This window comes from Ursus arctos, unplaced genomic scaffold (genome assembly GCF_023065955.2).
Source record: "Ursus arctos isolate Adak ecotype North America unplaced genomic scaffold, UrsArc2.0 scaffold_9, whole genome shotgun sequence".
Lineage (NCBI taxonomy): Eukaryota > Metazoa > Chordata > Mammalia > Carnivora > Ursidae > Ursus > Ursus arctos.
The window spans coordinates 65929857-65954983 of record NW_026623111.1 but is presented as its reverse complement, the minus strand read 5'-3'; the positions used below and the strand labels follow the sequence as shown (position 1 = coordinate 65954983).

Here is a 25127-nt window from a genome sequence, read left to right as displayed (position 1 = left end):
TTGTATTCCTTTACAAAAGTATTGAACTTTGCTCTGGTATTGCAGTTATCTTTTTCGAGGCACACTTTTTAAAGATTTGTTAGTGTGGACCTAGAGTAACCTTTAGCACAAATTTAGCCCCGCTACTCACGTATTTCACTTCTAGGGCCTCTACCCAACTCCCCATGTATTAAGAAGTTTACATGCTTTTTGGTGGGAGTGCAAACTAGTCTCAGACCTTTGTAAGTTCCAAGAATTGTTTGGTGTACTCTTCTGCAGTGATTGATTCCAATTTTGGACCCCACATGAGATTCCAGTCACTCGGTCTTTGTCTTCAGGATGCAGCATTCAGTATTCATTCTATTCCGTATGCGGTGTTCTGTATTCAGTAATAATATTCAGTCCTTGATTTCCAGACAAGTTTTCTATACATTTTCCTTTTCTGGTTGTTTAGGAGGCTAATTTCCATAGCAATTATTCTTTTATAAACAGAACCAGAAGTCTTATATACAAGCAGTTTTGTAGGGCTTCCCCCTATATTATATTCAGTTAATTATATAGGTGAAATAAGTTCTATGTGCTGCATTTATCTTTGTTGGATAGTCATTTGGGGTATTTTTTAACCCTAAATGTACTGCTATTCTTTATTTTTATTGTAGGTTTGGCTCCATGCACCATATGAACTTCATCTTTCCTTATTTGAACACTTTATTGAACTGCTCACTGAGTCCAGGTATTAGTTAATATCTATGTAGTTAATTGTTCAGTAGAAGAGATGATAACATTGCCTTTATAAAGTCTTCTTTTTCTTACAGTGAAGCTTCAAAGAATGCCAAATTAATGAGGGAATTCCAGCTAATCCCCAAATTGCTACTGACTCTTCGAGATATGTCTTTATCCCAACCTACCATTGCTGCTATTAGTAATGTGCTGAGCTTCTTACTGCAAGGTTTTCCCAACAGCAATGATCTGCTCAGGTAGTGAAAACTTCTGTTATCTGTCTGTTCATTGACTAAAAGTACCAATGAGATTAAAGTGAATGAGAGGAATGTAATTGATTCTTATGCCTGTGTAATGCCCATAATGTTAATATTCACGATATTTGTAAGGCACAAAAAATATGCATATCTTAGTATCTTGTCTTTATACAGCAAAACCAGTTGTTGCCACTAGTGAATAAGAAAATATGTAGAACTGAACCCAACAAGACTGATTGTCCTAGACATAGAAGCGTTCAGTATAGGAATTCTCGGTTCATCTTCCCTAAGCTCTACTACTTATTAAGTGTATGTGCCCAAGTGTGCGTGTGCACACATGCACACCCCCCCTATTGTGGGCATGTCATCTCTTTTATGTATTTATTTTCTACCACCCAAACAGGTGGTGATGTTTTGTTTTTGTGTATTCAACCTTTTATATAATTGATTATTTTGCTGCTATTGAGAAATGGCTTAAGGTGTATTTATGGATTGTCTATAGAATAATTTTAGTGTCTACATGGTAATTCCCATCTTAACTGAAAATGGAAGGAAAACACTCCCTAACCAAAGTATTTTCCAAGTAGAGAATTGCTTAAACTGAATTTGACCACTTTTCATATAATCTCCCAGGTATCACAAGTGAAATCACACTGACTGATTAGAATATTCCCAGTAGACTAATCTCTAATCCGTGTAGCCTGTAAATCACTCAGGTTTATATTCATTTACCCTGAAGACATTTTTGTAACTTGGCAACAGATTTAAAACTGGAGTTTAAAAATTATTTTGGAGATTAGTGTTTGTTATTTAACAGTATTTGGTTAAATCTTATTACGAAACCATAATGGTCACTTTGCTAAAATTATCACTGAAGTCTATCAAGTTTTTTGTTTTTATCTACTTACCAATTAAGAAACTAAAACCCAGAGAGGTTAAGCTATTTGCCTCAAGTAATAAGATTAATAACTGGTACGGCCGGGATTTTAACATTACCTGTGTTTCCAAAACCCAAGTTCTTCATTAGTAGGCTACAGTGGATCCATATAGATAATGTTAGGACATTTTCATTTGGATCATAGTGTTTGGTTCCTAAAAGTGCATTAAAGGATTAGTGCATTAAAGGACTCATATTTCTGGAGAAATATTTTGCCCTGTGTTTTCAAAACATTATAATATATAATATCAATTGCAATGGTCCTAGGGGAAGTAAATTGAATATAATCACATAAAGGTATGTAAAAAATTAGTTAAAACATGAAGTACCATTTTTTCATTTCTTTGTGTTTTATTTCTTTATATTTTTGTTTGTTTGTTTTGGGGAAAGAGAAACCTAAAATCCATAACTTTTTTCTCGTATTTAAAGGTTTGGCCAGTTTATTTCTTCTACTTTACCAACATTTGCAGTTTGTGAGAAATTTGTAGTTATGGAAATAAACAATGAAGAGAAGCTTGATACTGGTGAGTCGAGTCTAGAGCTTGAAAACTAATTACTATGCCCTGTTTTCTGGCACAACTTAGAATTATATGTGATGCGATGATAATACTTTCTCCTAACATTTCTTTTCATGGTCTTTCACAGATGTCTTTGTCTTAAGGCAAGTCTGTACAGTATGCAGAAATAGAGAATTACCTATGAAATTTAGTAGGGTGTGAATTTTACTTAAAAACTAAAATCTTCCCTGGAGGTGGGTAGAGAGATGGGTGAAGTAAGGGGGATTAAGAGTACACATACCTTAATGAGCTCTGAGAAATGTGTAATTATTGAATCATTGTATACCTGAAGCTAATAAAATACTGGATGTTAATTTTATGTAAATTTGAAAAAGAAACCTCTTAAAGCAGTGAAAACAGAGAAGTCACAGGGATGAAAGGTTCAGCATAGGGAATATAGTCAGTGGTATTATAATAGTGTTGCATATAGTGACAGATGGCAGCTACACATGTGGGTGAACATGGTATAACATATATAGTCGTCAGTCAAATCACTGTGTAAAAAAATTAAAAATAGAATAAATTAATTACATCTTTCCTATTCTTAGAGGAGTCAGCAGTGTTCCTTAAAATAGCAAACTCTGTTCTGTATGATTTTTGAACATTGATTAATTTTTTTAAAATTTATATACATCTCTTCAGAAACATAGATACTTGCCTAATACAAATTATATCTATATTACTTACTTTCATTTTCCTGTTAAATATTTCGTAGTCACCTAGGGAAAAAGCATTTTACTAAAATCTCTTTTTCAACCTTTCTTCGTCTTGTGCTTATTTTTTTCCCCTCTGTTCTATAATTTTCCTTTTGTATATTCTAGGATAGGAGATTTGTTTGGAAAGCTTTGAAAGGACCTTTTAGATTGACTTGTAATTAAATCCACAATATCGTATATTTGTCAGCATTATTTACATTATTATGTTATTCCAAAATCATATCACATAAATGACTTCCCTTAGACCACTGTCCACGTGGACAGTAGAGAAATGACACGTCTGAGTCAGTGCCTCACAAAGGTGTTCTCCACGTCGGCTGTACCATCTGGAGCGCAGCCTCTCTGGTACTTCATGAATAAGAAGAGAGTGTTTAATCGTGTTTTTCAAAAGAGAACCTAAGATTTGAGAGCCTCCGTGATTTCCTGCAGATTATAGTAGAGCACAGGGCTGCTGCTGACCACTCGTCTGCTGCCTCCTCATTTGGAACAATGTTGATATTTCTTTGGGAACGCAAATTAGCAGTGGATGAAAAGCATAAAGATAAAATCAGTGGATAACACTGAGTGCTTAATATCTGCCGTGCGCTGTTTAAGTGCTTTTATATTCTTGTAACAGTCCTATGAAGTAGGTAGTATTGTTATCCTAGTTTTACAAGGGAAGAAACTAAGGCCTAGAAAGATAAAGTAAAAGAAATTTACCTGAGATCATACTACTTGCATTTGAACCCAGGTAATCCAAACCAACATTGTAAGCTTTTTAACCACTATGTTTTTCTACCGTATGTAAGGATTATTTCTTAGCTCTGAATTAATTAATATAAGCCAAGTAAATAGGTATTAGCAAAAGTCCTTTAAAAATCTTCGGAAATAGATGAGGTTTATTTCAAGTGTAAAAAAGACGTAGGAAAAATATTTCTCTAGTCTCCATATTTCTTGCTGGCTATTGAATTCAGTTAGCACAACTAGTGTAAAATTTTCTTTGAGAAGAGCACAGCAGTGGAGACGTATAAACTGCTAAGTTTTTCTCTTGATCTGCCAACTTAATTGGACTGGTATTCTCATTACTTCATTGCCATTTGAAATAAAGTCAAAAGTACATTGCTGGCCTTGTTAGTATAGGGCATTTGCTGTTTATTCGATATGGACTGAAGACTATATTAACTATAATATGATGTTCTAAAAAATTAAAAGCATAGTTTTTTATTTGAAGTCATTTATGCAGCATTCAGAATACACCACAAAAAAGAAAATGGCTTGAATAATAATGCCGAACAGCAATATGTAATAAACAGTGCAAAATAAAATAGCATAAAAGGGTAGTGCAATGTGGAAGAAAGCATCAGTCTGAGTGGGAAGAAGTTAAGCTGGAAATTTGGAGCTTATTGTTTTATATTTTATTTGTAAATTAAGGGAAGCAAAACTGACAGCGAGAAAACTAGGCATACATCTAAGGAGAATTTTTTGATCCTGTGTGGATCGCCATTTTACTGAAAAGAAATAATTGAAAAGGAAATAATTGAAAGGAAGTAATCCTTATCTCAATTTAGGTTGTATGGTATGTGTTTAATAAAACAGTTTATAAAATACCAGTCTTAACTCTTAGAAGAGAAGGGAATCTTGAGTTCCCCTTGGTAAGCTTGAAGCACCCTTCCCGATGATTAAGGCACGAAATTAGCAGTTTAAAAGACAATGTTTAAGAGTAAAAAGAATCCCTTGCCCAAGCTAGTAAAAGCACACAACCATGGTAAGTCAAAGTTTAGCCTGAGCTTCAATTCTAGAATAAAGGAAGGCATGGGGATTGTGACTTACCAAGCCATAGCCTGTCATGGCAGGCCTGGCCTCGAACTCTGATGCCAGTTCTGTGTGCTGCCAGCACTGCCCATTGAGAACCATAAGCTGTCTGTTTTCCTCCCTTTCTTTTCCAGTTTCTCTGTGCATTTGAGTGCCTTTATCTCTCTTCTCTGCTATTTAATTCTGAGTCTCCTTTATGTATTACATTTATTGAATAGCTTATGCTTCCTATTTTTCATTTTTAAATCTGGTAAATTTAACTATATCCTTCAAAATGGAACTGGAACTTAAGGATTTGGATTGTTATTTTTTTTTTTAAAGATTTTATTTATTTATTTGACAGAGACAGCCAGCTAGAGAGGGAACACAAGCAGGGGGAGTGGGAGAGGAAGAAGCAGGCTTATAGCGGAGGAGCCTGATGTGGGGCTCGATCCCATAACGCCGGGATCACGCCCTGAGCCGAAGGCAGACGCTTAACCGCTGTGCCACCCAGGCGCCCCTGGATTGTTATTTTTATCCATGTGACTACTTTCACTCTATTGGTGGAGGGTAAATATTATGTAAGAAAGGGTTTACAGCCTTTTATTACTTGTTTAGACAATGTCAAATATAAATGAACAATTTTCAGGATTCTAAAGAGAAGTGAGTTAATGGACCCTTTTGTTTGTCCGCTTTAGTGGAAAGTATTCTTGGAGAAAATGGTTTCTAAAAGATGTATTTTTCAGTGAGATTTCCTAGGACAATGTTGTATATTTTATACTGGCTTATCTACTAAGGCAGTTTAATGTATATATTTTCATTATAGGAACTGAAGAAGAGTTTGGAGGTCTTGTATCTGCTAATCTTATACTTTTGAGGAACAGACTTCTAGATATTTTGCTAAAACTAGTTTACACATCTAAAGAAAAGACAAGCATTAATTTGCAGTAAGTAAAATTTTCTTAGAATTGGTGGGACCAGGTGCTATTATTAGTTAATTCCTGGTAGAGAAAAGAATTGCTATTGACTTTTAATAGATTTTTTGAACCCTGCAATTTATTATCTTGAGAACAAAAGCTGGTCTTACTTTTTAAAAATTTTGAGTCCTAATCCTTGAAATTAATGTTCCATTTTTTTCTTCTTAATTCCTCTGCCTTTAATAGAGCTTGTGAAGAATTGGTCAGGACACTGGGTTTTGACTGGATCATGATGTTTATGGAAGAACACTTGCACTCCAGCACCGTTACGGCAGCCATGAGGATTCTTGTTGTGCTGCTGAGTAATCAGTCCATCCTCATCAAGTTTAAGGAAGGGCTCAGCGGTGGAGGGTGGCTGGAACAGACAGATTCTGTCTTAACTAATAAGATCGGAACTGTATTAGGTATGGGACTTAATGTCAGCTGCTTTCAAATAAGCTCTCTTGTATGCTTGTATTTTGTTTTGTTTTTAAATCTTATCAAAGCTTATACTCTTCAGTTTATCTGACAGTCATTAAGAATCATGAGGATTTTTTTTTAAAGATTTTATTTGAGAGAGAAAGAACGAGGGAGAGGGAGAAGCAGACTCTCCGCTGAGCAGAGAGCCCGATGTGGGGCTCAATCCCGGACCCCAAGATCATGACCTGAGCTGAAGTCAGACGCTTAACTGACTGAGCCACCCAGGTGCCCCAGAGTCATGAATTTTGATGAATGAACGAATGAATAAAAAGCTTAGTTTCAAATTTGACTTTTTAAATTACAAATTAAACTGAAGTCAGACACAGGATATTAAAGATGTGAAAACTCAAGGGAATTTCTTATGATCTTTTCATTCTGTAGTTCCCTTTCTGATTTATAAGTAGGTAATTAGCAAATTATCAAAACTAAATTAATAATAATCAGTACTTTGAGTGCTAATTCTGTGCCAGTTACTAAATATTTTCATTTTCACAATAGCTCATTTTCACAATAGTCCCATGAAGTATAAATAACTATCATACCCATTTTAGAGATGAGAAAACCAAGAAATAGGGATGAAGACGCTTGTCAGCTAGGAAATATCAAAAAGTGAATCCAGGTCGATTAAGTCCAAAGCCCGTGCTTTTAACAGTTATGTGATATTACTTCTCAAATATTTAAGCTCGAAGTTTCAGCCAAAGTTCTCTATTGTCTGCTTGCCAGTTCTATGCTGTTTTGAACATGGAACTGAGCATTTAAGTAATATTAGAAAATTATAGTTTCCTATGTTAGAGTCATTTGAACTGCTATATTTTTGCTCATATTAATGACCTTATTTTGGAAATATATATATTTAAAATAATGTTTTTGTTGAAAATCATAGTCATTCAATTATTAAAGTATTGTTTTTAATTCAAGTATTCTAAAAATATATTTGTCTTTATAGCATTATGATTTAAAATCATATGTAATTGTATTCTGGAATAAGCATCAAGAATACATGTTTGCCCGTGTCAATTAGGGATCCAAATTGAGTATGTAATTTATCTGTTAAAAAAAAAATGTAAAAGTACCAATACCTAGGTGCTGCCTGCACTGCTTTCTCAAATATCAAAGAAAATGATAGGAAGACTAGAGTTTTTACAGCGTAAGATTATTTTATTATTTCATATTGGAAAATGAAGAAACTGTAATGAAGAAAGGAATTCACTGTGAAATAATTTCTCAAAATCATTGGGTTTAAAATATGTATTCTAAATTATCATTATATATACCTTTATGATCTAAAAAATCACTATTTTGCATTGACCCTAGGGGAGGGATATAGCCTACAAATGTTATTATCATGAACAGTTTGGTAGCAAGAGATTTCACTTGTTGACCTTAATGGGAGCTGCTAGGAGAGTAAGCAGTGAATGTGAGTTCTGCTGAATGTGAGTTCTAAATGCAAATTGACAGCACCACTTCCCTTTGAAGATGAAAACCACAGTGGTAATAACAACTAAGATTCATATAGCACATTATGGTTTGCCAGAGTCTTTTAGCATGTATCGTCTCATTTGGGCTTCATGATTCTGGAGACAGGTGTATATTTTATAGATATAAGTTATACTTTATAGGCAATAAACCTAATAAATAAAATTAAGGATTAATTTCTCTAATTAGGAAAGTAAGACTGTTAAATGCATAAGGTTTCTGAGTCCAGTAGTAATAGTGTCTAAGTAACTGTCTTCTAAGTGTTAATCCTGTTCTTTTGTCTGTCCTGTATCACTTCAGTAACATCAGAAAAAGGTACTTTTTCCACATCTGATCTTAGAATTTATTTGTTCTTCATTGATACCAGCTTAGAAATTGCATATGCTCCTCTCTTTCTAAAAGAGAAATCTAAGAATTTAAGTTTATTTTAAATTTGATTCAATTTTTCCTGAATACCTGTGTGATAAACACACATATATTTGTAAACATACATACATGTATGTATCTCATAATTTGATTCTAGTTCTCTTTGATGTGATGAGCAACCAAATGTCTTTGAATGTTTTATTCACGTTTATTAGTTTTTGTCAAATTTTACTATATAAAATACCTTCCATGTAGTTACATCAATCTAAATTAAGGCATAATTGTTAGTAACATACTAAGTATTCCTTAAGATTAATTATAGGGAAAAATAGAGTGAGAATTTAGAAAGGAAAATAAATGCTGATACTGGTTTTCATTTAGGACCTGTAATTCATGAAAATTTATTTTCCTGTGTAATGTATAAAATACCACTTTATCTTCTGACTTCTTAAAGCTCAAGACTTTTTTATACTGATAACTACACTTAGAATTCACTATAAGCAAAAATCACGAGAGTCCTAATGCAGCCAGTCTTTCAGAAATGTGGCGATGTCGTTAGGAAGGCCAAGGGAGACAGTGCAACTTTACAAACTCTGAAATAGAGACATCAGGCTCAAGTCCCAGTGCCACGACACCACTGTTCAACTTGGTGACTTTGAACAAATTGCCTATTTTCCATGTTATAAAAAGGATCATAGCAATTTCTGACTCACACGTCCATTGTGCTTGAGAAATGAGATGATCAATGAAAGAGGTTGGTAAATTGCTATATGATTTTTTAATTAGAACATACTTCAGGGGTGCCTGGGTGGCACAGTCGTTAAGCTCCTGCCTTTGGCTCAGGGCGTGATCCCGGCGTTCTGGGATCAAGCCCCACATCAGGCTTCTCCGCTAGGAGCCTGCTTCTTGGAGCCTGCTTCTTCCTCTCCCACTCCCCCTGCTTGTGTTCCCTCTCTCGCTGGCTGTCTCTCTGTCAAATAAGTAAGTAAGTAAGTAAATAAATAAATAAATAAATCTTTAAAAAGAAAAACTTCAGAAGATTAATTCACATCATGCTAAGCAGTTGGTTAGGATGAAATCGTTAAAAAGCTAGCTAGACACAAATTTATTATTTTAAATAGTAGCAAGTATGCACTCACTTCATCCTAGAAAAAACAAATTGGAGGGAAAGAAATGAATATTCATTTGAAATAAAAATGGCTTCAGCGTAAAAATCAATCCTTCATCTCTTGGTTGCTCTTCACACAAGTTTTACATTGGAATTCTGTGCCAAGCACTGCACTCGGTTTGGGCAGGCGAAAGAACTAAATGTTCGCGTTGTATCCTGCTTCGTTACGTACCAGAGGGACGGGATTGACGGAAAGGCTGATGCTGTCTAAGCCACATCGGTCAGCACTGAGCGTCCCCTAGTCGCTCTGTGTTTCTAGGAAGAACCCTGCATGTTCAGATAGCCCCAGTCATAGCAGGCTCCGATTTGGTGTCCCAGCGCCAGGCAACTGTCCAGCAGAATTACACATCATGTTGGGAGGAGAGATCATTGTGCTTATTTATTTTGTCTTGTCTCAAAACTTGTAGGTAATTTACGGTTAACTAGTTTAACGGGATCCAGGACAAATGACATATATTAACTAAATATAGTTAATTATAATTATATGCTAAATATAGTGGCAGCAATTTTAGTTTGTTAAGGTACATTTTTGTAGCATCCTAAATTTTGGCTACGTTTTGAATTTTACTTTCTTTTTAGGGAAGTGTTAGAACTCGTTCGAGGGCATTCTTGTAATGAGTAGAATTTATATTACCTCTTGTATCTGATTGTCTGAGGTAGTTTTCAAGACCTGTGTTCTAATAGGCTTGCTGAAATCAGAGATAGTAAAGAACTTTTAACTGGAAGATTAATTCAACAATGGAATAGTTAATTGCCTGTATTAATATGGGTGTTCTGGAGAGAAATGGCACATATACTGAATTACTCCTTTCTTTGTTAATACTGGTGGCAATCGATTATTCATTTTGTACTTACTGTTCCGTTTCCTCTCCTTAGGGTTCAATGTGGGCAGGAGTGCTGGCGGGAGATCGACGGTCAGGGAGATTAACCGGGATGCTTGTCACTTTCCTGGTTTCCCAGTGCTTCAGTCATTCCTTCCTAAACACACTAATGTCCCTGCTCTCTATTTTCTCCTCATGGCATTGTTTCTGCAGCAGCCCGTTAGTGAGCTGCCTGAGAACCTGCAGGTCAGTGTGCCTGTCACCAGCAGCCGATGTAAGCAGGGTTGCCAGGTAGGAATTATCTAGTAAGGCGTAAGTGTAATTGTATGTGCCGGCAAATCACCGCATGGTGATGGGTTACTCACAGTAAAACCAGAGGGATCCCATCCCTTTCTCATATTTAGGATTTGATTTGGGAATCAAAATCTGAAGATACTAAAGAAAACTTGCACAAAAAGAAGTCCTTTTTCCCTATTTGGTCTTTTTTTTTTTTTTTTCTTTTTTTTTTTTGGATTACTCTGTATGATCCTGTATGCATAAAGACTTTGGGTGGTATTTTAATGGTGATCTGAAGAATTCTGGGTGGTATTTTAATGGTGATCTGAAGAATTCAAATTATGTGCTTTTATCTAGAAGTGTGATGTCATTTCTAATAGAACTGAAAATAAAGAGAGTGGTGTGTATACCATGAATTAATTGGATAGGGTTCTTAGTGCAGGTTCTGATTACAGAAATGTTTTTAGTTTCTTAATGATAGATAACATCCACTTTAGGAAAACACTAAGGCTTTATTCGAATCCTAATTGCAGACTATTGTGGATATCTGTATATAGCTTATGTTTGTGGCACTGCGAAGATCTCGGAATTCAGTTTTAAACGTTACTACTGTACTTGCATCATAATGCCAAATGCTAACTCAAATCAGTTCTAGTAATTGACAGAGCCTTTTAAATGAAAACAAAGTCTGTACCCTTACATTGTCAGGATACAGATTCAGACTAAACAGAGTTTGCTTGGTTATGTAATTTTTCAAAATAAGCATGACACCATAGTCATAAAGTGTTATATAAAACTGCTATGAATAAGTCTCCTAAACTGATTTTTATTTCTTCAGATCTTATCTGTATGTAACCTAAAAGTAAATTAGAACATTCCCAAGAGAGGGGAGAAAAGTGAGTCCCACATGCTTTTTTAAAAGCTCCTGCTTAAACTCATCAGTTCTATAATGTCATCTCCTGGCTGATTAGCATGTATTTTCTTTTTGTTTGCTTTCATAGAGGAAAAAAATAGAAAACAAAGTTTTTAACCTGGGTATCTAAGACAGGATGATACATAGTATTCTCTTTTCTTTATAAATGTAAAAATTTACAAATTATCAAAATTTCGGAGGGAGTAATGCTAGGTCTCTATCTCTCCATCATTGATAACTTTGAAAAAACTCTAATTAGTCTCAAAGAAGTTTTAGAGTATTAGAACTTGTGAGAGTCTCTAGCTGACAAAAATTGACGGTGGCTAATCTTCCTTCGCTTCGACCTCTGCAGTTTGACTTAGATTCCATTTGGACATTTATCTTTGGAGTTCCTGCCTCCAGTGGAACCGTGGTCTCTTCTATCCATAACGTGTGCACGGAAGCTGCGTTTTTACTACTGGGGATGCTGCGCAGCATGCTGAATTCAGTAAGTGCACAGAGACGCTCCAGCCTGCTAGCGCTGCCTCCTGCCGGCCGTAGGTTTGTTTAAATAGAGGGGTCCTTGGCTAGCAGGACTGTTTGTTAACTGCGCGGTCTGGGAGCTCAGCCTCTCGGTTTTGTTGTCTCTGCTGTGAGGACGGGCTGCGCAGTTGGTGAGACCGTGGACTCTGGAGCCCTGCTGGGGTTCACATCCCATGTCTGATACTTGAGACGTGCGAACCTCTGTGTGCCTCAGTTTCCTCATGTATAAAATGCTGGTGATAAAGAGAACTTGTCCTTAGGGTTGCCGTGAGGATTTAATGAGGAGTTAGTATATACACAAAGCACTTACAAGAGTGCCTGGTATGTAGTAAGTGTCTTGTAAGTTTTAGCTGGTATTATTAGCGTTACAAAATGTGTATTACAATATATTCATGTATATAACGGATATATATTATAGTATATGTCCTTGCGATATGTTATTTGAACTTTGAAGATCATGTTCATTTAAAGGTTAAAAATGTATTTGTTTTGTATTTGCTTTTATTTTTATTCTAATTATTTCTAATTTAGATATGAAGAATTGAAAGACTAAGTGACAGTGTATGTTCCTATTTATCTTACAGGGATACTGTGAATAATAATTTGCTTACACAATTTGCTTACTCTTTGGATTGCAAGTACTGACAAACCTAATTTAATCAAAACTATTCCTGTGTCATCTTAGAAAAGAACATTACTATTGTATTAATTTAGAATGCTTTGGGACTCCTGGCTCCTTTTCATAAACAAACTTAAAAATCTAAATTAAAAAAAAAAGTCCCTCTCTGGGCAAGTATCAGAAGATTGGTATTGTTCACGTATATTCTTTTTTCCTTTTCCTTTTTTTTTTTTTTAAGATTTATTTATTTTAGAGAGAGAACGTGCAGGAGCGGGGGTGGGGAGGGAGACAGAGGAAGAGATGGTAAGCAGACTCCCCAATGAGCATGGAGCTCAACAGCGGTGGGCTCCATGGATTGATCTCCAGACCAGAGCTCATGACCTGAGCCGAAACCAAGAGTCAGACGCTTTATGAATTGAGCCACCCAGGCGCCCCCTTTTTTCCTTCTTTATCATCAACATTACTGTTGTTGTATTGCTCTTAAGGAAAAACACACTCCTGTGTGTCTCCTCTACTCCCAATATTCTGCTGTAACACTACTTCACTTCTGACATTTCTGGTCACCAAATATGTGGGGGTTTTTCCACACTAGCTGGGTGTCCACGGTTCATTTCAGTTCTGATGCTATCTACCTGGAGATAGCATCAGTCCCGCATGACTGCCCTCTTCCCCACCACATGGATGCCAGTCACAAGCCCACGTTGTTACCTGTGCTTCTGACCTGCCAACTATAAATTGGAGGTTCCCATGACTTGGGAAAACATTTTACATACTAGATTACCAGTTTATTATAAAAGGATGTGACTCAGCAACAGCCCGTTGGAAGAGATGCAGAGGGTAAGGGGAGGAGCACAGGCCGTCCATACTCTCCACCTCAGCACCTCTGTGTGTTCACCAACCCAGCAGCTCCCCAAACCCTGTCCTTTAGGGTTTTTATGCAGGGTTCATTACATAGACATGATTGAACCATTGGCCATTGGTGATTAAACTCAATCTCCAGCCTCTCTCCCCTCCCTAGAAGTTAGGGGTTGCAGACCTTTATTTTATAAGATTTTATTTAATTATTAGAGAGAGAGCACAGAGGGAGAGTTAGAGGGAGAAGCAGACTCCTGCTGAGCAGGGAGCCTGATGTGGGGCTTGATCCCAGGACTCTGGAGTCATGACCTGGGCCGAGGGCAGACACTTTAACTGACTGAGCCACCTAGGCGCCTGGGGGTGCAGAGCTTTAGTGCTGAAAGTTCCGACCCTCTAATGATGTGGTTGGTTGCCTTGGCAAGCCTCCATCTTTAGGGGCTTTCCAAAAGTCTTATGATTAACATTAACTCAGTGTGGTTGAAAGGTGTTTGTTATGATTAACGAAAGACACCCTTTATGGCTCTTCTTACTTAGGACATTCCAGGGGTTTTAGTAGCTCTGTGCCAAGAATGGGATGGGACAAAGAGCAGGTATGTATTTCTCACTATAAATCATAATATCACAGTTGCATATGGTTGAAAGCATTGTTTTTGTCATTTTACATATGACGGTATGAGGCTCAGAGAGGTGAAGTAACTTCCCCATCTTTTGTGTTACTCCTGACTCTCACATGATGGAAGATGGGACAGCTTTTGGCAGCAACTATGCTCATGTTGATAATGATAAATAATCAAAATCACTGACTCAGGTTACTGAGCTGTGAGTACACCAACGAACAGACATCCTGTCAGTTTCTAGGAGTATTGTTTCTGTTTTAGCTTATTTCTAGATTTGTTTATGTATATTTGCTGGTGTGTGTGGTTCATAAGAGTTCTGAACCATGAACATACCAAGTTTTAGAAAAGTAGTGAGTAATGGATTTTTAAAGCAATTTTTAGCAGTGTTGGTTTTCTAACATATTATTTCTTTTCTTGTCCCCATGACAGCCTTGGCAATCAGAAGAAGAGGGATCTTGGCTCCGAGAATATCCTGTGACCCTGATGCAGTTCTTCAGATACTTGTATCACAACGTTCCTGACCTGGCCTCCATGTGGATGAGCCCGGACTTCCTGTGTGCACTAGCAGCCACCGTCTTCCCCTTCAACATTCGCCCTTATTCGGAGATGGTAGGAAAGGGGGCCGGGGGCGGGGGTGTCAAACTGGAATTAATTTGCTCCAGTGGTTAGCAGGATTTTCTTCCCAGTCTTTTAAGCTTCTGACCAAGTTACAGCCTCACCTCTCACATTATTGTCTGGTGTCTCCTCCTCACACTCTCCTTCTGCTTTCCCCTAAAATAGCAGTGAACTTTGCTTCCTGTTTCATTTCCTGTATTCTTGCAAGTCCCCGGTTAATCACTTCCCTCTCCCAAGTCATTGTGGACGCACTTCTTTATGTGCTCATAGCTGTGGTGTTGTGAAATGTCGCATCCAGGTTACAGAACTCCAGTTAGACCGAATTTGTCTCCACTTTATCTCAGGAATTAGTCTCTACAAATTAATTATAGGAGCGGTTGTCTTTATACAAAAATGAAATCTGTGTTTGTGTTTTTCGTTCAACTTTTCTTTGTTCACCTTTTATTTTTATATTCTCTATTAATTTAATAGAAAATTATTAGACTATAACTACAGGTAGTACAGGTACTTCTTCTGTCCTTTAAAACAAAGCCCCAAAGACAGTTATTACTCTGTTTACTTCAGAATTTCATTATGTTTTCTCTGGTGGAAATGAGAGAACCTGGAATAAACTACCTTGTTCATACTAATTTTTCTTCATTTATAAAGGTGAAAAACTCATTATAAAACTGTGGGGAATTTTAGGAGAAAGACAAGTTAAAACATATGACCTGACTTGTTTCTAATTTTTAAATCCTAATTTTTTTGGTAAAAATAGACATTAAGTATTATCTCAACGTCTTTTCCTCATCAGCAGCTTATAATCTGTCTCTGGTACTTCTTTTTTTCCCCTATTGGCTCAGAATTGGCTCTGGTTTTGTCATTGTTTTATTTATCTGGGTTTTTTTTAATTTGCAAAAATGAGTCAGCCCTTAGGTGCTACCATTGTGCCAGATCTTCATCTGAAATTCTGTAGGTATATTTTAATATGTAAATATAGTCATTCTCATCATTTCATTATCCACAATAGAGATAGAATTCAGCATAAAACAGATCCATGGTTAGTGGCTGGTCAGCTTAATATGAGAAAGAGCATGTGTTAAGTAACCGTGACCTGTGGTTCCCAGTTGGTACCTTGAAATGAGAGTCAAATAAGCCAAGTGAAGTATTGTACTGAATAGCTTAATACGAGGTAAATGTTGGGAAAATACGGTTGTTGCCATAATTTGGTTTTTAGGAAACATGGAAGTGAAAATATCACATGAAATCAAATATGACTAGCATATATTTCTTCTTGGTTTTACCAGGTGACTGATCTTGATGATGAAGTTGGATCTCCAGCAGAAGAATTTAAAGCCTTTGCAGCAGACACAGGGATGAACAGAAGCCAGTCAGAATACTGCAACGTCGGCACCAAGACCTATCTGACCAATCACCCAGCGAAGAAGTTTGTTTTTGACTTCATGCGAGTCTTAATAATAGACAACCTCTGTCTTACTCCTGCCAGCAAGCAGACTCCACTAATTGATCTTTTGTTGGAGGTAAAGACAAAAAAAATGCATTTACATCTCTTTTGTATAGTTTTTCTAAATAGAACATTAATAACCACGCACATTTGATGCCAGAAGCCTTTCAGATTTCATATTCTTCTGGGTTGTGCAGGCAGAACATATCACGGACTATGGGAATTTTTTATCTCCGATGTGCTATATACCCTAACAATTTGTTTCTCTTCTTTCCATTCCCACAAGCATATCCCTGATTCAGTCCTTTAGTCATCCTTTCCCTAGGCCAGGAATCGACAGTAATGGGCCAGACAGGAAATATTTCAAGCTGTGCAGGCCATACAGTCTCTGTTACAGCTGTTCAACTGCATCATTATAGCCAGAAAGCAGCCACTGGCAGTAATGAATGAGCATGGCTGTGTTCCAGTAAGACTTTCTTACTGAAAGCGTGCCAGCACTTCTTTTGACACAGCGGCCTTGTCTCCTCAGCTTGTAACTCCCTACTTCCGTCCCTCTTTCATATTGTCGCTGGATAGTATTGCTCTTGCTGTCCTGTGCAGCTTAAGCCATGGTACGCTGCACGTAGTAGGTGCTTAATATGCACTTACTGAATTTTTCCCAAGGCAGCAAAGTTCTAGGTTGCTTGCTGTCTTAGCTCAGACTGCTGTAACAAAATACCATAGACTGGGTGGCTTAAGAAACAGACATTGCTTTCCCCCAGTTCCAGAGACTGGGAAGTCTGACCTCAGGGTGCCAGCCTGGTGAGGTTCTGGTGGCCTCTTCCGGGCTTGCAGATGGCTGCCTTGCTGTGCTCCTGCATGGCGGAGAGAGAGAGAAAGAGAGGGAGCGACAGCAAGTACACACGCACAGGCTCTGGTGTTTCTTTGTACAAGGGCACTAACCTTCTCACAGGCACTCCACCGTCGTGACCTCATCTGAACCTGATTACCTGCTGTTGGCTTCATCTCTTAATGCCATCACACTGGGAGTTAGAGCTCCCCCATATGAATTTGGGGGCACACAGACATTTAGTCCATTGCACTTGCCTATTCTTCTCGTAGATGAGACGAATCAGCTGATGCACCAGAAAATGAGCCCTAAGCGGCCACATTGCTGGCTCTAGAAATTGGTCATCCTTGAAAACCAAACGTTCACCTAGAAAAAAATCTCAAAAGATCATAGAGAATTTAATATATGACTGTTGCCTGTACATTCATATTCTTTTGGTCAATTCATGTAAGTAGGGTCACGCAGTCAGTCCATTCCAGGGCTCTGAAAATAATAACGGTCTATGAAGATTCAGTCAGTGCAGAAGACTGACTGCTTTTCTCTCTGGGGAACTTCCCACATGCTCTCAGCCATTTGGCAACTGGACCTGCACTTTCTCTGCTCCCTCTAGTGGCTAATACAGTTAATTTTTTTATTTGAAACCTTAAATCCACAGGAGATATTTTATCTTATTCATGTGAAAATATCTCCATTCAGTCAATTAAAAGAAATTGCTAATGTAATTTAGATACCAGTCATGCTGAGCATTTTAACCAGGACCACAGTGTTTAATATTGGCAGAAAAATAATCATTATCGTCAGTAATTCATTTGGTAGAGTTTAAAAGGATGCCTGGTAGAGCTTGTCCTCGTTGAAAACATTCAGAAGCAAGAGCAAGATGGCTAGTATCTTAGTGTATCAGGTAGGAATTTGAAGCACTCTTTGCAAAATGAAATGGTGATTAGAGTATAACAAGATAGTAAAGTTCGGAAGAGGTGTGTGCAAGAAGGCATAACTGAGCCAAATAATAAAATACACGTGTGGAATATATAGGGAGATATATCCAGTAACAGCATTTTCAGTCTTGTAGGAATCTTAATAACTAATTAACTAGCTTTGGATAGATGATATAATTGTCTTTTATTTTGGTTTTCTATATTTTTCAAAGAGAAGGTCTGATATAATATATGTGTTAACCTTGAATTAATGTTCTCATTGTTGCAGATAATAATTTCCCCTACAGTGGAATTGTATCTGATTGTCCTGGGGAGTTAGGGGTGGCTAGGGTTATATTTCAGGGAGAAGCAGGGAATGTCAAGATTGAAACTCCCAGGTAGATTACTCTTCTCCCCTCTGCCCTTAAAGTTAGTCACTACCTTTCATGTGTCTTTTAATGTCTCACAGAATTAGTACAGTTTTTTTGGTGTGTTCTTTTCTGTATTTTTGAATCATTTAACTATAAGTACATCCTGGCAGTTCTCAAAACAGGAAGATATGATACCATCTATTAAGAGAGATACACATTGGCTTTAAAAAATTATCTTAATACTTTGAGGAACTTCAACTCTACTACACATGTACAGAATAAACACACAACATTTATTGCACTAACTGTCTTCCTATGGTATAAAAAAATAAATGGCAAGCATATGATTGTGAATGTTGTGATTATGAAGTCTTTATCTCTGAAGAAGCTCAAGAAGAGTATTAGCCTGTATATTTACCATTTACCTACATGAAGGATAGGGTTTGAACTAACTGATTTTCAGGTCAATACGTTTGAGGCAGGCCATCTTCAGTCTTGCAATTGTTAGAATCTCACCACGACATTACTTACTTGGCTAGGTCTACAAAAGAATGTGTGAAATTATCTTTATTAGCAGTTAATAAAAACAAGATTTCCATTCATATAGGCTGACAGAGTATGACACTGAGGCCAGGTACAAGGGAGACAGTGTGGCGTAATTGAAAGAGCATGGGTCTGGGAGTGAGAAATACCCGCTTTGAGTTCCGGCCCTGTTATTTATTATATAACCATTTTCATCTCACTGAGCTCAATCCATTCTCTGGGGAGTAATTTATATACTGTCTCCCCTGCATGATTTTTGTGGGAGTTAAGTATATGTAAAAACCACCAGCAGAAACTATTTTGAGAAATTAAACGTGTGCTGGTGATAGCCGTGTGACCTTGGCCACTGTCAGTCTCTTCCCCCCTTCTAGTGTGCCCATCTTGCAGATGGTGTAGACATAGAACCTGTCTCTGAGGCCTGCTGTGAGAATGAAATGAGATCATACATTTAAGGTCCTGACACGGGACCTATGGCGTGTCAGGCTCCCTCAGAAACTGCAGTGGCCTACGCTGGCATCTCCCCGGCTGTCCTGTAGCTCTGCTCCCCGCTCCCCGGTGTCTCTGCTGTCATCGCGGGGCATAGTATGGAGGGCCCAGTGAGTTGGCGGCGCATGAATACCACCGTGGCAGCAGGAGGAAGGTGCAAGGGAACAGATAGAAAGGGTTTTGGCTATACCTGCAGGAAAGATAGTCAGTGTGTGCTTGTCTGATGCCATAAGTACTTTTCTCTGGTCTCAGAGTTCATGACTCTATTCCAGCTGTCTTCTAAAAGACCTCCCCATTCCCAGCAGTGTGCAGTCCGCCCTGGCTGACTGAAGGGCAATAAACAAACAGTGGGCAAAGGGGGCACAGAGAGCTCTGTAACATACCTGAGAGAGGAGATCAGCTAAGAGGAATACTGCAGCCAGAATGAAGAAGCTCAAAATCCTCTTCTTGGAGGGCTTCAGCCCACTACAGAAACCACAGAACACCCGAAGCCTTCCTCCCAGAGCCGCAGTGCCCACTACAGAAACCACAGAACACCCGAAGTCTTCCTCCCAGAGCTGCAGTGCCCACTACAGAAACCACAGAACACCCGAAGTCTTCCTCCCAGAGCCGCAGTGCCCTCCGCATGGGCAGCAGGTGCCGTGGGCTCCCTGGCCTGTGCACGCGAAGGTTCTGCAAGGCGTCTGCAGGCTGCAAAAAGGAGGCTGTGATTCTTTGAGTACTGGTGTTGACTGGCTTCCTGTTTCTATAGGGAAGATACCTTGACAGCCGCAAGCCACAGCATGCGTACTGCTCACCCTTTCCTCCTCCTGCCCAAACTCATCCCACTTACCTGGTGTGGCCAGGTTTATCTAAAAGATTGATGAGGACATGGTAGCAGAGCTGCTCTTGTGCGTTTGTTAACTTCAATATGGAGACTTTTAGTAAAGCTGGAAGAGTATGATATAGCAGGTGAGGCCATGAACTTTTGCCATCAAAGAAACTGAGGTTTGAATCCTAGTTGTAACTTAACCACTGTAAGCCTCAGTGACCTTATCTCTGAAATGGGGTGATAGTATCTACTTCAGAGAAAGATTTTGCAGATTGAGATAACGTGCATAAGCACTGTGTCTGGTACATAATAGTAAGTCCATAGAGTGTTTTTTTTTTAAAAAACGCCTCTGAGACAGCTGTGCACATTTATAGTCTTAAATCTTTTAAAAGTTAGGCTATAATAAATCTCAGCAAGAACATTTAAACTCAGCAAGTAGAGCCAATAACAAGTATAAATTCTGGGTCATAATCACTCATATAACAGCTTCTGTGAGGGGATTCAGAGGATTAAATGTCTGCTGGTGCCTGAGCCAGCCTGAAATCCTTGCAGAATACAAAAGAATATTTCTTAATTAAGTAAAGATAAATATTGTTGATGAAGCTACTTCTCTGTGTTCTATGGTCCCTCTGTTTGCAGACTCCAAAACTTTGTGGTTAAGATTTGATAAACTCTACTCACGATTGCTTATCCCATTAACCACCTTTAGTTGTTACGATCCAGAATGAGCACTCCTGTGAATGGAGAGCCTTACTCTGGTAAACTTTGATCGGCTCAGGCTATTTGATAAAATGGTCTCTGATCTGATTACAAGGTAAACCTCAGAGATCTAATCTGCTTACCACTTAAACATTCTCACTTTCTCTTCCTGTGGCAGGGGTAGGGTCTCACTGTATCATCAGGTGAGGAATCGGCAGGGTGTGGGTGGCCGTGGCTCTTCTGCTGACCATTGTGATTCATCTGTGTCCAACTACACAGGAACATTTATTACAATTAAAAACATGACAGGCCCTTCACTTTTCCCCAAATAGATACCAAACCAAATTCCTAAACACTGGTAGTCTTTTAAATGTTACTAAGTAGCCCACATTTTGTCATTTTAGACAAAACATGTCTTACCAGCAAAACAGTGAGATATTTGCTGCAACTGTGGTTTAGCTGTTGGTTTTCAAATCCCTAGAATAAGATCTTTGAGATGAACATAGAATTTAGATTTTAACTGCTCCTTTAAACCCTTTATCAGTACCACCTTGAAAATCAAAATAGAAAGAAGTGGTTTTTTTGAAATGGAGATTTTAATTTTAAATGAAGAACAGTAGTCTAAAGCCCACTCTGTAACATGGTCATAAACAGAGTCCCAGATCTGTCTGTTCAAGGAACTGCAAAGCATCAGTATTGTGCCTGTATGTAAAACCTACAGATCTCTTTTTAAGAAAAGTTTTATGTCAGTTTGTTGAATTGTTCAATATCCAAGTCTTACCAAAACCTGGCTAAAACCCTGGCATTTGAGGATGACAAAAGGATCTTTCCCACCTTTTATCTACTGGGCTGCCAGTGCTTTCTGCCCACCTCACAGGTTAGATACTTGACATTTATGCACCTGGGTTATTTTACCCTAATTACCAATAGAAATGTCATCTGAGGACTGTAGTTCAACTTTGTGCCGTATGCTTTTATTCAGGATAACTTTTAAAATCATCTTGGTACTGTATAAAACCCTTATCAAAGTTATTACCTATAGGGTTATTGTTGTCCTCTTTATAAAAACCCACAGAGAACATTCCTCCAAGAACAGTTTTAGGAAAACATCCTTGATGGCAATCTAGTGTGCTTTTTTTTAAAATTTATTTATTTATTTGACACAGAGAGACAGCCAGCGAGAGAGGGAACACAAGCAGGGGGAGTGGGAGAGGAAGAAGCAGGCTCCCAGCGGAGGATCCCGTTGTGGGACTCCATCCCGGAACGCCAGGATCACGCCCTGAGCCGAAGGCAGACGCCTAACAACTGCCCTACCCAGGCGTCCCCTAGTGTGCTTTTTTATAGACGATACGGTTTACAAAACTCTTTGTTATCTTTTTTTTTTCTCCTTCTTGATACCTAGGCAGTTCAGAGCTAAATTGTGTGCTTAGTTAACTTTTTAATATAAATATTCCCCTCCCCATTGACTTTACCCACTTGATTACTAGATTCCTGAAGTTTCGTATTTGTTTTAATGGCTTTATGATTTTATCAGCATCTCATAATAAATTGCCAGCTGTCTTTGGAAGTGAGGTATATTAGTAGATTATCAAATATTTATTAAATACTTATGCTGCTTAGAATTCTGTTTTTGGAGGACTGGATTCAAAAGACGATGATGTTTCACTTTTGCTTCTTTTTAATTCTGTGGTCAGAAAAATAAAAGAAAGCATGAGCATATCTACCATCTCTCATGTCATATTTTGTTATTTACCAATAGGTTTTTTTTTTTAATGTAACTATGTAAGTATGATAATATAACTGTGATGGAGCCCTTATCTTTGTTTAGTTGGTTCTGTTTCTAATTCTGAATTTCATTGATTAGGCTTCCCCTGAAAGATCTACAAGAACTCAGCAAAAAGAATTCCAGACTTACATTTTGGATAGTGTGATGGACCATTTGCTTGCAGCTGATGTCTTATTGGGTAATACTATGTTTTATTTTCACTTTATGAAAGTACCTAAAATCACTCTTCTCTGTCTAAACTCCAAGTATATCTCCTTTTTAACTTCATCTTTTCTGTGCATTTTGCCTTCATATTGGTATTTTTCTGTAATGAGGAAGAGGCCCGTCTAGCTCTTTCCTTTGAATCTGGGATAAAGAATCAACAACAGGAAGTACTTAAGTTGCTTGTCCACATCTGTACACTAAGGTGACAGGAAGAGGACAAGTAAAGAGAAACAATGTTTTAAAAACCATATTACGTAAACAGGTTACATTTCTATGAATGTCTAAAATACTTCTAGAAACTAACTTATTGTGCTATAAATAAACAAATTATAAACATAAAGCTCCATGAATTACCACCCAGACATCATGCCTATATAAGACCACTCAGACAGAAATGCATTACGGGCACCCCCACTTCCCTCCTGCCCTGACCAAGTTACTGCTCACTGAATCACTGTCTTAACTTCTAAAACAACAGATTCATTTTTCGTGCTTTTGAACTTTATAAATGGAATCATACAACATGTATTTGTTGTAGTCTAGCTTCTTGTACTCAACATGATATTTATGAGATTTGTCCATGTTGCTGCCGGTAGCAAGAGTCCATTCATCTTCATCACTATGTAGTGTTCTATTTTATGAATATATAAATGTGTCCATTTTGTTGTGGTTGGACAGTTAGTAGTTTCTAGGTTGAGACAATTAGAAATAAAGCTGCTGTAAATATTCATATGGGCCACATAGGTGTACAATATATATACATATCTCTTAGATATATACTCATGAGTAGAATTGTTGGGTCAGAAGTATGTATATGTGACTCCTTTTTTGTGAGGGGAGGCGCAGAGGGAAAGGGAGAGGGAGAACCTTAAGCAGGCTCCACACCCCGTGTGGAGCAGGACACAGAGCCCAAGGTGGAGCTCCATGTGGGGCTTGATCTCATGACCTGAGCCGAAATCAAGAGTCCGACGCTTAACCGACTGAGCCACCCAGGCGCCCCTATGTTATTCTTTAGGATGGCTTCCAGGAGATAAATTCAAAACACATTAAGATGTTTTTTCTGTATGTCTCTATCTAGTTACAATAAAAATACAAAACTTGATACATTTACAGTGAAGCTAACATTTATATATAAAATAATGATAGAATTTAAAGGAGAAGGAAAAGTAATGATTTACTTGAGTGCCAAATAATAATATTAATCAAAGAACTTCCATCCTATTAAATTATCATTTTTTTGCTAAGTAAGTCCGCCAAGAAATCTTTAGTATTGTCTTCACATGTAACTCTCAAAGCATGGTGTCAAGTCAGACTTTTGTTGGTTTTTATCACTTGCAAATCCTGCTTACACAGTATCAGTCTTACTATGTAAAGACACAAAGTGAAGAGTTTTACACAATGGAGTAATTTAGAGTTAGGTAGGAATAATAATTACACTCAGTGGGGCTCCGGAATTTCTAGGAAGGAGGGGCTTCCAGAGGGTATTTTTGGGTAGGAGGGTTAGTCTTGAAGCGGTGTGTGCACAGCAGACACACTGAAGGCACCTGGGTAGCTTTGTGATGAGAAACAGTACCGAAGGTGATCGGGGGTGGGGAGGGAGAGGAGCCTCCGGGCCCCACCAGCACTGATTGAAGTTTAGTTTTCACAGTTCTCAACCTCTCTTGTATGACTTCATATTCAGAACCAGAGCTTTGTTTGATGGTTTTACCCTTTATTAGTTACACGGAATCGATTCACAGCTAATAACCTGACAGTCTTTTTCTCAGAGATCCTCTGCACTGCCAGCTTAAGTTGAACTTATCCCACACAGTCTCAAGCAATAAGAGACGTCACACTCTCAATCCGTAACTCTTTTATCCTGCAGAAGTTTTTTCTTCCAACATTTGTCAGGATTTCCGGCCATGAACATCATTTTCTGAAAGTAGTCCGTGAGAGCCTCGTGGTCTGTTTCTAAATGTAGATGGGCTCATCTTGCCTTAGCTTCGTTTGCTGGAGGATCTGGTCTTGTGCTGGTTGATAGCAATTTTCTTAGATATTTTTTTTTCCTGCTCGAATTTAGGGGAAGACGCATCTCTGCCTATTACCAGTGGAGGGAGCTACCAGGTATTGGTGAACAATGTGTTTTATTTCACACAGCGTGTGGTGGACAAACTTTGGCAAGGCATGTTCAACAAAGAATCTAAACTTCTTATAGATTTTATAATTCAACTAATTGCACAGGTAATCTTTTGTCACTGTTAGTTTTAGAGTACATGTTTTCCTTGAAAAACATTTCCTAATGTGTCAAAATTGTTGGAAATAAACGTAACTAATAAGATAATGTTAACATTTAATATAAAGCTCATAAGATAATGTTAACATTTAATATAAAGCTCGGCTTATTGAAAGTGAATAAAGACTGTAGACTTGTAACCCTTCCC

General features: G+C 37.9%; 1 protein-coding gene across 11 annotated transcripts in view; it reads left to right on the top strand.

Annotated features, from left to right (window-relative positions):
* The window catches only part of WDFY3 (WD repeat and FYVE domain containing 3), a 265960-nt gene that overhangs the window by 172324 nt on the left and 68509 nt on the right, over positions 1 to 25127 (top strand). For 9 of the 11 annotated variants that reach the window (XM_057309806.1, XM_057309803.1, XM_057309805.1 and 6 more), the window contains 11 exons: positions 639 to 712; positions 795 to 956; positions 2323 to 2417; positions 5763 to 5883; positions 6100 to 6317; positions 10259 to 10494; positions 11745 to 11879; positions 14435 to 14614; positions 15907 to 16140; positions 22582 to 22681; positions 24767 to 24927. In XM_057309806.1, coding sequence (XP_057165789.1) covers positions 639 to 712; positions 795 to 956; positions 2323 to 2417; positions 5763 to 5883; positions 6100 to 6317; positions 10259 to 10494; positions 11745 to 11879; positions 14435 to 14614; positions 15907 to 16140; positions 22582 to 22681; positions 24767 to 24927 — 1716 coding nt within the window. The remainder of the gene's footprint in view (positions 1 to 638; positions 713 to 794; positions 957 to 2322; positions 2418 to 5762; positions 5884 to 6099; positions 6318 to 10258; positions 10495 to 11744; positions 11880 to 14434; positions 14615 to 15906; positions 16141 to 22581; positions 22682 to 24766; positions 24928 to 25127) is intronic. The other 2 variants (XM_057309811.1, XM_057309802.1) reach the window with 1 other exon arrangement.